At 35.3% G+C, this 14430-nt stretch overlaps 1 protein-coding gene across 1 annotated transcript in view; it reads left to right on the top strand.

The window, feature by feature from the left end:
- The window catches only part of Cubn2 (Cubilin 2), a 364924-nt gene that overhangs the window by 144129 nt on the left and 206365 nt on the right, over positions 1 to 14430 (top strand). Inside the window, exons 4-5 of the mRNA XM_017609025.1 lie at positions 6494 to 6730; positions 6803 to 7558. Coding sequence (XP_017464514.1) covers positions 6494 to 6730; positions 6803 to 7558 — 993 coding nt within the window. The remainder of the gene's footprint in view (positions 1 to 6493; positions 6731 to 6802; positions 7559 to 14430) is intronic.

Below are 14430 nucleotides of genomic sequence, written 5' to 3'. Positions count from 1 at the left end.
ACTTCCACGCCTATGGGATGTGCCACGCCCCCATTTAAAAACTCCTTTATATATATCCTCCTATAAACACCTACCACTGGTATTTCTGCATACCAAATTTCAAGTTCGTGGGACTTATGCTTCCGACGTTATGGCTGATAAAAAGTCCCACACCTATGGGATGTGCCACGCCCCTTTTTACAAACTACCTAGCTATATATACCCTCGTATAAGCACCTACCATTGATATATCTGCATACCCAATTTTAAGTTAGGTGGGCTTATGGTTCCGAAGTTAGAGCTGATAAAAACTTCAACGCCTATGGGATGTGCCACGCCCCCTTTCAGACAATCGTTAATATATACGCTCTTATAAGCACCTACATTGATATGTCTGCATACCAAATTTCAAGTTCGTGTGACTTGTGGTTCCGAAGTTATAGCTGATAAAAAATTCCACCCCTATGGGATGTGCCACGCCCCTTTTGTAAACTCGTTTTTATATACCCTCATATAAGCACCTACCACTGATATGTCTGCATACCAAATTTTAAGTTCGTGTGACTTATGGTTCCGAAGTTATAGCTGATAAAAAATTCCACGCCTATGGGATGTGCCACGCCCCCTTTTACAAACTCGTTAATATATACCCTCCTATAAGCACCTACCATTGATATGTCTGCATACCAAATTTCAAGTTCGTGTGACTTATTGTTCCGAAGTTATAGCTGATAAAAAATTCCACGCCTATGGAATGTGCCACGCCCCTTGTACAAACTCGTTTAGATATACCCTCTTATAAGCACCTACCATCTATATGTCTGCATACCAAATTTCAAGTTCGTGGGACTTATGGATCCGAAGTTATAGCTGATAAAAAATCCACGCCTATGGGATGTGCCACGCCCCCTTTTACAAACTCGTTTATATATACCTGCCTATAAGCATCTACCATTGACATGTCTTCATACCAAGTTTCAATTTTATATGGCTTATGGTCTGGAAGTTATGGCTGATTAAAAATTACACGCCTATGGAAGGTGCCACGTCCCCTTATCAGATCCCAATTTTTTTTTTACACTTTTATAGGCCCAGGTGTCATGGCTTCGCTGAGTGTATGAGATTTTTACTTGCTACATTGAGTAAAATTTATTTCATAACCATTTCGACTGATACTCATATTGATATAAATCATTTAGATTATTGAATAGTTTGAATTTAACCTTTTAAATAGTTGGCAACCTTTTAAAACCCGTTTCGTCTGACACTCATATTGTGATACATATTCAAAACCATATCGATTCATACCAATCTATACTAATATATATCTTTAAAGCGGTTTTTTTTTAGTTCGCAAAGCTCGAGAACGGCCGAACCGATTTTTTTTTTTTTTAATTTCGAGCACTTCAGATGTCCCAAGGATTATTATAGGCTAAAGAAATGTTTGGCATATAAAGGGGGCGTGGCACCTCCCATACAAACCGAATATTTCATACCGAATATCTCTGGAAATGTTCATGGTAGAGTACTGGGACTTCGTGTGGAGATATATGAAATTAATCTTATACTCATGGAGAAAAATGGGCTATTTAAAAAGAGGGCGTGGCGCCGTACAAACGTATATAAAATTCATCTGTAGGTATGTTTGTGAGTGAAATTCTCCTAAATGCTCGCATGGATTTTTTTGTGTTTTTGAATAACACTCTGGATAGTGTAGTTTCACAAATTCACCCGCCAATACTTAAACTGCTGTGTACATATATTGGAATTCTGTAGAACAATTATACGAATCCATTTTGTAATTGCCACCAACTATACTCTAAAGTTTCTGGGACAGATTCACTATAGAATCGGATCATTGTTGCCGCCAGGGAGTGAAGAGGAAATGTTCTTCACATTTATTTCGTTGTGAGATTAACCTTTCTATGAAATGCTGCGCAATTAGAGAATTTAAAGAACTTCTTCACGGCCATAACGCTTTCGTTAGGTTATTTAAGGCAGCAAACGACCACTAAACCATAATCTTAGCCGGTGAGCGTGCCAATGGAAATCGTAAACGTGAATTATTGGTGAAAATGTTGGACAAAAAGTTCCAATAAAAAAATAATAAATTTGGGCGGAACGAAGTTCGCCGGGTCTGCTCGTGTTTGAATTTTTAAAAAGGTGGCAACCCTTGTGAAAAACTTCAGTATTATTCAAAACTTTAAAACTAAAGGTTTCTTAACAATATTTCGTTTGACAGCCTTATTTTAACTCTTCAGATAGCTTGCATATAATTAATTTAAATTTGACTTTGCAAACAGGTGGCAACCCTTAAAACGACATATTCAAGCTACAAAATTTTTAAGCCTCTTGGCATCCATTTTTATACCCGAGCGCACTTGTGCACAGGGTATATTAATTTTGTTCACATAACGGTTGTTTGTAACACCCAAAACGAATCGAGATAGATATAGACAAATGTATACATAAATGCTCAGAATGAATAGAGAAATCGAGTAAGCCATGTCTGTCTGTCCGTCCGTCTGTCTGTCTGTCCGTCTGTCCGTCTTAACGAAATTTGGTATGTAGGCTTACGTTACTCCAAGGTAGGTTGGTATTGAAAATGGGCGAAATCGGACTTTAACCACGCCCACTTCCCATATAACGGTAATTTCCAGAAATACGAAAACTGCGATATTTTAGTAACTACTGAAGATTATTCACTCAAAATTGATATTTACAACAATTTTTAGACGAAAAATAAGAATATTAAAAATTTTTGGAAAATGGGCGTAGCCGCGCCCACTTATGGTTACATGTGTATAACTTGGTAACCGCTGCACCAATTTCTTCCAAACTTAGCACAGTTTTTGGCCTTGGAACACCATATAAAATGACCGAAAATTTTTAAAATCGGACAATAACCACGCCCACATCCCATATAACGGTAATTTAAAGAAATACAAAATCTTCGATAAATCAGTAAATATTAAAGCTAATTTCAGAAATACGAAAACTGCGATATTTTAGTAACTACTGAAGATTATTCACTCAAAATTGATATTTACAACAATTTTTAGACAAAAAATAAGAATATTAAAAATTTTTGGAAAATGGGCGGAGCCACGCCCACTTATGGTTACATGTGTATAACTTGGTAACCGCTGCACCATTTTCTTCCAAACTTAGCACGGTTGTTGGCCTTGGTACACCATATCAAATGGCCGAAAATTTCTAAAATCGGACAATAACCACGCCCACATCCCATATAACGGTAATTTAAAGAAATACAAAATCTTCGTTAAATCAGTAAATATTTAAGCTAATTTATGAAAAATTGATGCTTGCAACAATTCTTTACCAAGAAATACGTTTATGGAAAAATTTTGGAAAATGGGCGTGGCACCGCCCACTTATGATTACATATATTTATATCGGTAACCGTTCTACCAAATTGTACCAAGCTCGGTATTTTTATTGTGCTCGCCACATAAAAGCAAAACGTTGAAAGTTATTTNTCGCCACATAAAAGCAAAACGTTGAAAATTATTGAAATCGGACTAAAATTACGGCCTTTTTTCATATAACGGTAAATTTCAGAAATGTTTTAAACTGCAATATTTTGAAATTTAAGGGCGCTAATTTACTCAAAATTGATACACTCCGGCTTACCATCTAGCGGCAGCTTTCGAAAAGGTGAAAAAACATATATTTAATACTTGCGCCGTGTATTTAATGTTCGGCTCCGCCCGAACTTAGACTTTCTTACTTGTTTTAATATAATTTTCAAATAAAAAACCGCCCTAATTGAAGTTGAATTTGATTTTTTTAAAAGGTGCCAGCCNATTATTGAAATCGGACTAAAATTACGGCCTTTTTTCATATAACGGTAAATTTCAGAAATGTTTTAAACTGCAATATTTTGAAATTTAAGGGCGCTAATTTACTCAAAATTGATACACTCCGGCTTACCATCTAGCGGCAGCTTTCGAAAAGGTGAAAAAACATATATTTAATACTTGCGCCGTGTATTTAATGTTCGGCTCCGCCCGAACTTAGACTTTCTTACTTGTTTTAATATAATTTTCAAATAAAAAACCGCCCTAATTGAAGTTGAATTTGATTTTTTTAAAAGGTGGCAGCCCTCATCCATGAGTAAATAATGATTTTATATATCTCCACACCAAGTTCCAGTAATCTACCAAAAAGATTTCCTGAGAAATGCTGTATGAAAAATTCCGTTTGTATGGGAGGTGCCACGCCCCTTTGTCTAATCGAAATTAAATGTATCCTATATTTTAAGTTGGGCTAAATGACAGGAGTGTACAAAATTTTATGATGATCGGTTGAGTACTTAAAGCGTGAAAGCGTAGCAAAAAACAAACTCACTTTCGGATTTATAATATTGGTAAGGATTTATGCATATACTTATATCGTCGTTTAAAGTACGAAATCACGTATCAACAAAATGCAAACCCGCGTATGTGAATTATGTATATTATCTTCTAGAGAGTAAAAACGCTCATTTTTCAAAATGGTTCTCTTTTTTATAAAGAAATCGCATACCTGACCAGTATATTTCAGGACGAATGGATAAGGATTGAGCCAAGAGCTTGTGTGAGAAAATCCCATTCTTGGCAGGTAATACCAGTTACGCGGTTTTGCAGAATGACGATACGCGGTTTTGTTCTTTAAACGACAATATAAACCAGACAATGATCTAAAAATACTTAACAAACTGTTAAAATCTGCTATTTCAAATATTTGAATTGATCATAAAACCTCAGGTAACGAATTATTTTTTCACCAAATTTTTCTAAAAAGATTCATTCAGAAAAATGTTTTTCTTCTAGTTAATTTTTGAATTCATTTACCTAAATCCGANAGGTAACGAATTATTTTTTCACCAAATTTTTCTAAAAAGATTCATTCAGATTCATTCTTCTAGTTAATTTTTGAATTCATTTACCTAAATCCGACAGTTTATGGTGTAGTCTCTATTTACTCGTGGATACAAATGTATGTTTTTCCACTGCGTTTTGAAATTAGTAATTTTATCAACGCTTAAGTTTTGGCTTTCATTTTGCACCGTGACCGCCCGAGAGAGAATACACCGTCAGAGCTTATCGGAGCTCAAATTACTGACCGGTATAGTTTGTGTGCTCCCGTGCACGTTGTAGAAACTAGTCGACTTACTTGCCCATTTTCCATTTACTTAAACGCCATTTGCATTAGGAATGGAACGTTTCTAAGCATTAATCGAAATAGAATAACACGAAGGTATCGAGAATAGCCTGAGATCAGCAAAGCCAAGTAAGTTTTAGTCAACACTTGTACAATGAAATTACAGATTTTTACTTTTTATATATTACCAAATACAACTAAAACTTTTTGTAGCTAATAAGGTGCTAGATAAATTTGAAAAGAGCTAACAAAAAGAGCCNTTCCATTTACTTAAACGCCATTTGCATTAGGAATGGAACGTTTCTAAGCATTAATCGAAATAGAATAACACGAAGGTATCGAGAATAGCCTGAGATCAGCAAAGCCAAATAAGTTTTAGTCAACACTTGTACAATGAAATTACAGATTTTTACTTTTTATATATTACCAAATACAACTAAAACTTTTTGGAGCTAATAAGGTGCTAGATAAATTTGAAAAGAGCTAACAAAAAGAGCCAGGAGCTAAAGCCCAATTTTCGGAGCTAAATAGAAATATAAAGAGCTAAATCTAGCTCCAAAAGCACCGAAATGGCAACATTGTGCAGAACAAAAGCGTGTACAAANTAGAAAAATAAAGAGCTAAATCTAGCTCCAAAAGCACCGAAATGGCAACATTGTGCAGAACAAAAGCGTGTACAAGCGAAAAAATGTATCAACAATGACATTGTTAATATGTTGGAGTAGTTTTGTGCTACTCCGAAGTAATGCAGAGCTGGAGTATATGGTCCTGCCATAGAACATCGAAATGTTAATTGGACAAATTCTTTTTATGCATTGTGGTTAGTTTTGGAGTACTCCTTGATCCTTAGTGAGTAAATACATGCATGCCTGGAGTAGTCCCGATTTTTGTAGGATAGTATTAACATATTAAGTTGTATATATATATATATATATATATGAATATGCATGTATGCACATTGGACTTATGAAATAACTCACGTCTCCTCCAAAATTGTGCTTTTTGAGATCTGAAAGTCTATTTAGTAAATAACCGATATATCTGTGGTCATAAACAATAACCGCATTAGTTCAAAAACCTGAATTCGAGAAAAAACGCTTTAAACATTTGGATTGTAATGTTAACCTTATGGGGAAACAAAATATGTTCGTCTATAACTTTTTAAATAGCCTAGATGGCGAGATAGGGATTTCACATACACATGGAATAGTAGTTGCAGAATATGATAGCATATATAACTCAATTCTTTCTTAAGTCGACTTAGGCGGTTATTGCTTATGACCACAGATATATTTCAATGAGTTTAGTTTTTTAGAGACTGTACACTTTGTTCTTTATTTTTCCTTAGGGATCATACCATTGTAGCAGCTGCCCCGCGGGTTGGGAAGGTAATGGTAAACTTTGTGAGAGCAACGCACCCGAAAGTTGCGAATCCAATAATGTATGCTATGACAAAGCGAAATGCGATTACGTATCAAATACTGTTGTATGCACCTGCCCTCCCGGTATGTACGGTCATGGGTTTGGTGTCGAAGGTTGCAGTGTATCAACGTCAACAAATCTCTGCGCAAATCATACTTGTCAGGTTCGTAAATTTTCTGTCGCCTTTGTGTCAAAGCGAATACCTGGTCTTTCTATTAACTGTATTAACTTATAGAATAACGGTACGTGCGAAGTGCTAGGTGGTGGCACGCGATGCATCTGTACTCACGGATATATGGGTCCCACATGTGATCAACCGGATGCCTGCCACTCTAAACCGTGTCTCAATGGTGGAACTTGCACTCTGACGATAAGCAATAAATACCGATGTGCATGCCCTCGCGGTACAACCGGCCCGGACTGTGAAATCGTTCGAAATATTTGTGGATCGATAATTCGACAACCTTCTGGATCTTTGTCATATCCACCTGATGAGAGCAGTTATTTGCCGAACGAACGATGCGCATGGATAATTCGCACCGATGAAGCACTCATTTTGAATATAACACTTGTTAGGTTTGATTTGGAAGCATCTTCAGACTGTAACAAAGATTGGCTTCAACTCCATGACGGTCGATCGCTGGCTTCTCGGCTAATAGGTCGCTTTTGTGGTAGTTCTTTGCCTTTGGGCGGAAATATACAAACTTCACAGAACGCCTTGTTTTTCTGGTTTCGGTCGGATAATGAGACAAATGGAGCCGGATTTAATATTACGTGGAGATCATCGGTTTATATTTGTGGAGGAGTGGTAGATTTAGAAGGAGAGGCAAATGGAATAATACGATCTCCAGGTTATCCGGGAAAAACACCACCAAATCGAGATTGTGAATGGCAACTTAAGGCTCCTTTCGGCCAGAGGCTTTTGTTAAGATTTTTCGATATTAACTTAGGTAGTGCCAGAGACAATAACTGTACCCGAGATACATTAAAGGCAAGTACACTAAAAGCTCAGTTAGTCTAGATTTACTTTCCGTAACTTAACTTAACTTAATATTTTGTCCAACCGGTTATATAGGAACTGTGTTGGCGGTTAGTTAAAACTTAACGTACCGTTAGCAGCTTAAGAACCTGTAGATTTTAGATTCTGAAGTTACGGCGTTACAGAAATTGAGAGCGGTGAGAGAATCAGGCTTGCCAAATTTTCGTTTTTGTATTTCGCAAAAATAAATGAACGCAAACATATTTTTTTCCATGAATTTTTTTGATGTGCACTGAGAAAGAAAAAACGCGTTGTAAAAATTAAATTTTTTTATTTGATTACCGTTTACAAATGTTCGTATTTAAATCAAGTGAAAAGTAATAAAAAATGGTTTTTTCCATTATACATATACTACGTATAATTACGGTGACTATCCATCCTGGTGACCAATTGTCCTGGTAATTTATTAATTTTATACGGGGCGCCAAATGTTCTGTATTTCTTTTGATGTCCTGTATTTGTCCCGTATTCGGTGTTCGGTATTTCGACGCCTTAACAGCTCATCAAAATGGCATGCCACGAACCAGTTGTAAGAGATGTTGGTATATGTATGATCGTAATTTTCTCCATAAACAGTTATTATTTTCTAACCCGAATGACTGTGATTGGAATCGAGGGATACATACAGTGTCCAAAATATAAATTAGGACTCGACATTTTAGCAAGGTTTGGCTATTTGTCCTTTAGTGTATTTAATGTTTATTTTTGTTTTTATGAAAGTAAAGCTCTTTTCCTAACAAAAGTCATATAAATCCAAATTTCAGACTTTGTGCAAAAAACTATAAAACTAATTCTGCAATGTTTCAGCAAAATTTTAAACTTTTTAGTTAGAATCTTAAAAAGAAAATTGGTTTGCAGTTTTGCAGTCCATTGAAATTTAGTATAATAAAGTGCAAGTGGAAAGTGTTGCTCATTTTCTTCTCTTTCAAAAAGTTGTCGAACATACTTTGTATGAAAAAAGTTTGTAACACCGTCTACAAAAAACTGCGAAAAATTAACGGTAAGTCCTACCGGCTTCCAAATTGCACTTTATTATACTAAATTTAACGAATCTTTTTTAACAAATTTTGCGCGGTAACAATCTCGAGAAGAATATCCTAGAAATTTGTGATGTTACTATAAGGATGCTGTTTCAGGCATAATACATCTAGGATCATTGAATAAGGGTTTAAGCTCTGTATGTTTTTTTGCACAAAATATGCAAAATTATTTTTTGTCCCGCATTCGACTCCCATAAATATGGGTACCGTACGTATAATGTAAATATTCAATTCAAATACGCCCGTATTAAAATGAAGCATTTTCACTGAACGGAAGGCGTTTTGAACGTCTCGGATGCTTTTTATTATTACCTCCCTTTTATTAGCTCGGTATGTAACTATGTAATATTGATGCGCTTAAAAGATGCAGCGATTTCTATTCTCAAGTTACATACCTGATGACAGTAGGAATGGAAATTATAATAGCGAGGTTTTAGTTTTTTGAACTATAATTTTATATTCATATGTAATTAAGAAAGGATATGTATACAAAGTAGAGATGGGCACGGGCCTAAATTTCGGGCCCGGCCCGGCACGAGTGCAAAATCCACTTTCAAAAACACGCACAAGCCCGCACGTTAAGAATTTTAGTGGGGCCCGGCCCGGCCCGACGGGACACGCCCCAGCCCAGAAATAAAGAGCCAAATTTTATTGTATGTATACATATCGAGCCCTAACCACCAAAATAACGTAAGCGACATTTTTTTCTAAATTTTCTTATTGATGCAGAAATATTCCTCGATTATCTAGATACATTTCTGCATCAAAAAGAAAATTTTGAAATAAATGTCGCTTACGTTATTTTGGCAGTTAGGGCTCGATATGTTTTTATTTTTAATTTTGTGTTTATGTCCATATGTCCATATATAACACTTGTTAGGTTTGATTTGGAAGCATCTTCAGACTGTAATAAAGATTGGCTTCAACTCCATGACGGTCGATCGCTGACTTCTCGGCTAATAGGTCGCTTTTGTGGTAATTCTTTGCCTTTGGGCGGAAATATACAAACTTCGCAGAACGCCTTGTTTTTCTGGTTTCGGTCGGATAATGAGACAAATGGAGCCGGATTTAATATTACGTGGAGATCATCGGTTTATATTTGTGGAGGAGTGGTAGATTTAGAAGGAGAGGCAAATGGAATAATACGATCTCCAGGTTATCCGGGAAAAACACCACCAAATCGAGATTGGGAATGGCAACTTAAGGCTCCTTTCGGCCAGAGGCTTTTGTTAAGATTTTTCGATATTAACTTAGGTAGTGCCAGAGACAATAACTGTACCCGAGATACATTAAAGGCAAGTACACTAAAAGCTCAGTTAGTCTAGATTTACTTTCCGTAACTTAACTTAACTTAATATTTTGTCCAACCGGTTATATAGGAACTGTGTTGGCGGTTAGTTAAAACTTAACGTACCGTTAGCAGCTTAAGAACCTGTAGATTTTAGATTCCGAAGTTACGGCGTTACAGAAATTGAGAGCGGTGAGAGAATCAGGCTTGCCAAATTTTCGTTTTTGTATTTCGCAAAAATAAATGAACGCAAACATATTTTTTTCCATGAATTTTTTTGATGTGCACTGAGAAAGAAAAAACGCGTTGTAAAAATTAAATTTTTTTATTTGATTACCGTTTACAAATGTTCGTATTTAAATCAAGTGAAAAGTAATAAAAAATGGTTTTTTCCATTATACATATACTACGTATAATTACGGTGACTATCCATCCTGGTGACCAATTGTCCTGGTAATTTATTAATTTTATACGGGGCGCCAAATGTTCTGTATTTCTTTTGATGTCCTGTATTTGTCCCGTATTCGGTGTTCGGTATTTCGACGCCTTAACAGCTCATCAAAATGGCATGCCACGAACCAGTTGTAAGAGATGTTGGTATATGTATGATCGTAATTTTCTCCATAAACAGTTATTATTTTCTAACCCGAATGACTGTGATTGGAATCGAGGGATACATACAGTGTCCAAAATATAAATTACGACTCGACATTTTAGCAAGGTTTGGCTATTTGTCCTTTAGTGTATTTAATGTTTATTTTTTTTTTTATGAAAGTAAAGCTCTTTTCCTAACAAAAGTCATATAAATCCAAATTTCAGACTTTGTGCAAAAAACTATAAAACTAATTCTGCAATGTTTCAGCAAAATTTTAAACTTTTTAGTTAGAATCTTAAAAAGAAAATTGGTTTGCAGTTTTGCAGTCCATTGAAATTTAGTATAATAAAGTGCAAGTGGAAAGTGTTGCTCATTTTCTTCTCTTTCAAAAAGTTGTCGAACATACTTTGTATGAAAAAAGTTTGTAACACCGTCTACAAAAAACTGCGAAAAATTAACGGTAAGTCCTACCGGCTTCCAAATTGCACTTTATTATACTAAATTTAACGAATCTTTTTTAACAAATTTTGCGCGGTAACAATCTCGAGAAGAATATCCTAGAAATTTGTGATGTTACTATAAGGATGCTGTTTCAGGCATAATACATCTAGGATCATTGAATAAGGGTTTAAGCTCTGTATGTTTTTTTGCACAAAATATGCAAAATTATTTTTTGTCCCGCATTCGACTCCCATAAATATGGGTACCGTACGTATAATGTAAATATTCAATTCAAATACGCCCGTATTAAAATGAAGCATTTTCACTGAACGGAAGGCGTTTTGAACGTCTCGGATGCTTTTTATTATTACCTCCCTTTTATTAGCTCGGTATGTAACTATGTAATATTGATGCGCTTAAAAGATGCAGCGATTTCTATTCTCAAGTTACATACCTGATGACAGTAGGAATGGAAATTATAATAGCGAGGTTTTAGTTTTTTGAACTATAATTTTATATTCATATGTAATTAAGAAAGGATATGTATACAAAGTAGAGATGGGCACGGGCCTAAATTTCGGGCCCGGCCCGGCACGAGTGCAAAATCCACTTTCAAAAACACGCACAAGCCCGCACGTTAAGAATTTTAGTGGGGCCCGGCCCGGCCCGACGGGACACGCCCCAGCCCAGAAATAAAGAGCCAAATTTTATTGTATGTATACATATCGAGCCCTAACCACCAAAATAACGTAAGCGACATTTTTTTCTAAATTTTCTTATTGATGCAGAAATATTCCTCGATTATCTAGATACATTTCTGCATCAAAAAGAAAATTTTGAAATAAATGTCGCTTACGTTATTTTGGCAGTTAGGGCTCGATATGTTTTTATTTTTAATTTTGTGTTTATGTCCATATGTATATTTACTTAAGCGAATCAATATTTTAAGAAGTGGAAGGTATTTTATGTACAGATATGTATGTAAACAAAACTATTAAATATCATATATTTTCTATCAGTTTCCAAATATTTCTTTTCTTTGCTTTTCTCTTATCAAAAGAGTTTTAAATATGCACTTTTTTTTTGTATAAAAACAAAAGCTCATCTAAATTTTTAGTATTAGCAACGTGCTTTTTCTTGCCTTTTCGTGCTTTTATGAAATTTTACTGAACGCCCAGGCCCGCACGAGTTCGTGCTGACAGCAAATATTCCGGCCCGTACCCGCGGGCTTACGCAGGGGGTGCCCATCTCTAATACGAAGCATCAAGCTCAACATATGAAAACACGTTAACATGTATGGCTGTAGGTGAGTGTGCAAAGGCGCTTCTACAATTTGTTGCTGCCAAGAGGGTCCGGTTTCAATTACCATCAGACGGAACATAAAATTATTATTTTTTCCTTCTTAATTACGAAAAAGTGCACATATGACTTCACAACGACATATTTTATAACGCACATACTAAAATTTAAAACGAGTTGGGTTGGTGCTCTTTTATATGCGTATATTTTAAATTTAACACGTTTTTTTGATTCTAAAATTTTGTTCCCTCAGTGTGGCATTTTAGGCGGAACAGCTGAAATAGAAAACACAAAAACAAAATATTTCCGCTTCTGGCTTAAGTTGACGTGTTGAGTAATCATTAATGATTTCTTACAGTAAGTTGAATTAAGTTAAGTCTAGACTAGCTGAGCTTTAAGACCCACTTGCAGAACAGCAGGCTATATATATAACTCGAAGTTTACCGGTTAAATTGATAAATTGGCTTGCACAACCAATGTAGTTAGGAGTTAAATTAGAGTTAAATCGTTAAATAATTAGCCCAGCAATTTTCGAAGGTTTACTTGCTAAAAGCTCAATCATGAAAGATGTAGACTTGACTTGACTTGAAAATTGTATATCTGGAAAATGAGCAGCGCGTGTATGTAGTTACCCAAAAAGCCAACTATGCTTAGAAACTTATAGAACTATACACTGAGAAAAAACCGCCTTGTAAAAATGAAAATTTTTTATTTGGTTACCGTTTAAAAATGTTCTTATTTAAATCAAGTAAAAAGTGAATATTTCCATTATACATACACTACGTATAATGGAATTATTCAGTTCAAATACGCCTGTATTAAAATTAAGCATTTTCACTGCACGGATATCGTTTTGCACGTCTCAGATGCTTTTTCATATGTAATTAAGAAAATATATGTATACAAAGCATGCACAGCGGTGACAACATATACACACAATGCACTAATCGCCCGCTGTGATGTTGATTCAAATTCAACATTTGAAAACACGTTTACATGTATGGCTGCAGCTGAGTGTGCCAAGAGTTTGATACAATTGGTTGCTGGCTGGGTCAGGGTTCAATTACCATCAGACGAAACATAGGACAATTTTTTTTTCTTAATTAATAATATCGTATATCGTTATATGAAAAAAATGCGAAGGATATTTAGCAAAAATTTCTCTAAAATCAACGCGAATTTTTAGACATTTGAAATTCGCACATTATTATATTAAAATTTAATGGGCTATAAAACTGCATACCTGAATTCTATTTAGTAATTCGTATTAAAAAGATCGCGATTTTGCTGAAACTTTGCAGTTTTTTCTTAATTTTCGTACACTGTTTCATTCTTGGATTTAAATGGGGTTTGCTAAAATATAAGACATAATTTAATACAAAATTAACAAAAAGATTTTAGCATGTAAAACATTGCGAATATTAACAAAAAAGAGCCGTGCGCCTAATTTTGGTAGTAACTGTATGTATGTCAATTCTGTCCGTAATAAGAAGAAAAATTGAAATTTGCGATTAAAATGCACCAACCGTGTTAGTGGTACATCCAATTAAGAGAACTCTCAGAAGTGTCGCTGGCCAATTTCCAGTTTTTACCTAAATGAAATTTTATATTCAAATTCAAATAACAAATGTAAACAACCGTCAAAAAAGAGAGGGTGGTGCCTACTTAATTTAGAAATCCCTCGAGTTACTAACCTCTGAGCTTGTTTTCAATGCAGCAAGACATTGTCTGGTTTAGTCATAAACATTTAACTCTGAGCTACTTAACTCTCTATTTATTATATATTTAACTCTGGATGTTCTGCAAGTTGGCCTAATACATTAGTTCACGCTTATACATAAGCTCCCCGTCTATATGCGTTCCTCGCTGATTTGGAATACCCTTCAAAGTATCAAAGTAAAATATTTTTTATAAATTGCCCCGGTATACATGCATATGGACAGCCCAATTTTCGTTAAGTCAACAATAAGTAAATCACTTTTCCTCCCTAATAATTCCAAATCTTCGTTTGAAAACTTTATACGGTCGATGCCAGAAAATAGGTCTCAGTTACATTATTTATGGTATCATCAATCTTTACTTAGCAGCCTTCTACTTTTGGATCATTGCAACACCGCACAGTGGGGCAAAAAAGGTTGCTGTGGACAAATGAATTTTGAGA

This window comes from Rhagoletis zephyria, unplaced genomic scaffold (genome assembly GCF_001687245.7).
Source record: "Rhagoletis zephyria isolate East Lansing unplaced genomic scaffold, Rhagoletis_zephyria_1.1 Rzeph_scaffold_00183, whole genome shotgun sequence".
NCBI lineage: Eukaryota > Metazoa > Arthropoda > Insecta > Diptera > Tephritidae > Rhagoletis > Rhagoletis zephyria.
The sequence above is the reverse complement of the archived record's forward strand: the minus strand, read 5'-3'. Positions and strand labels throughout refer to the sequence as shown.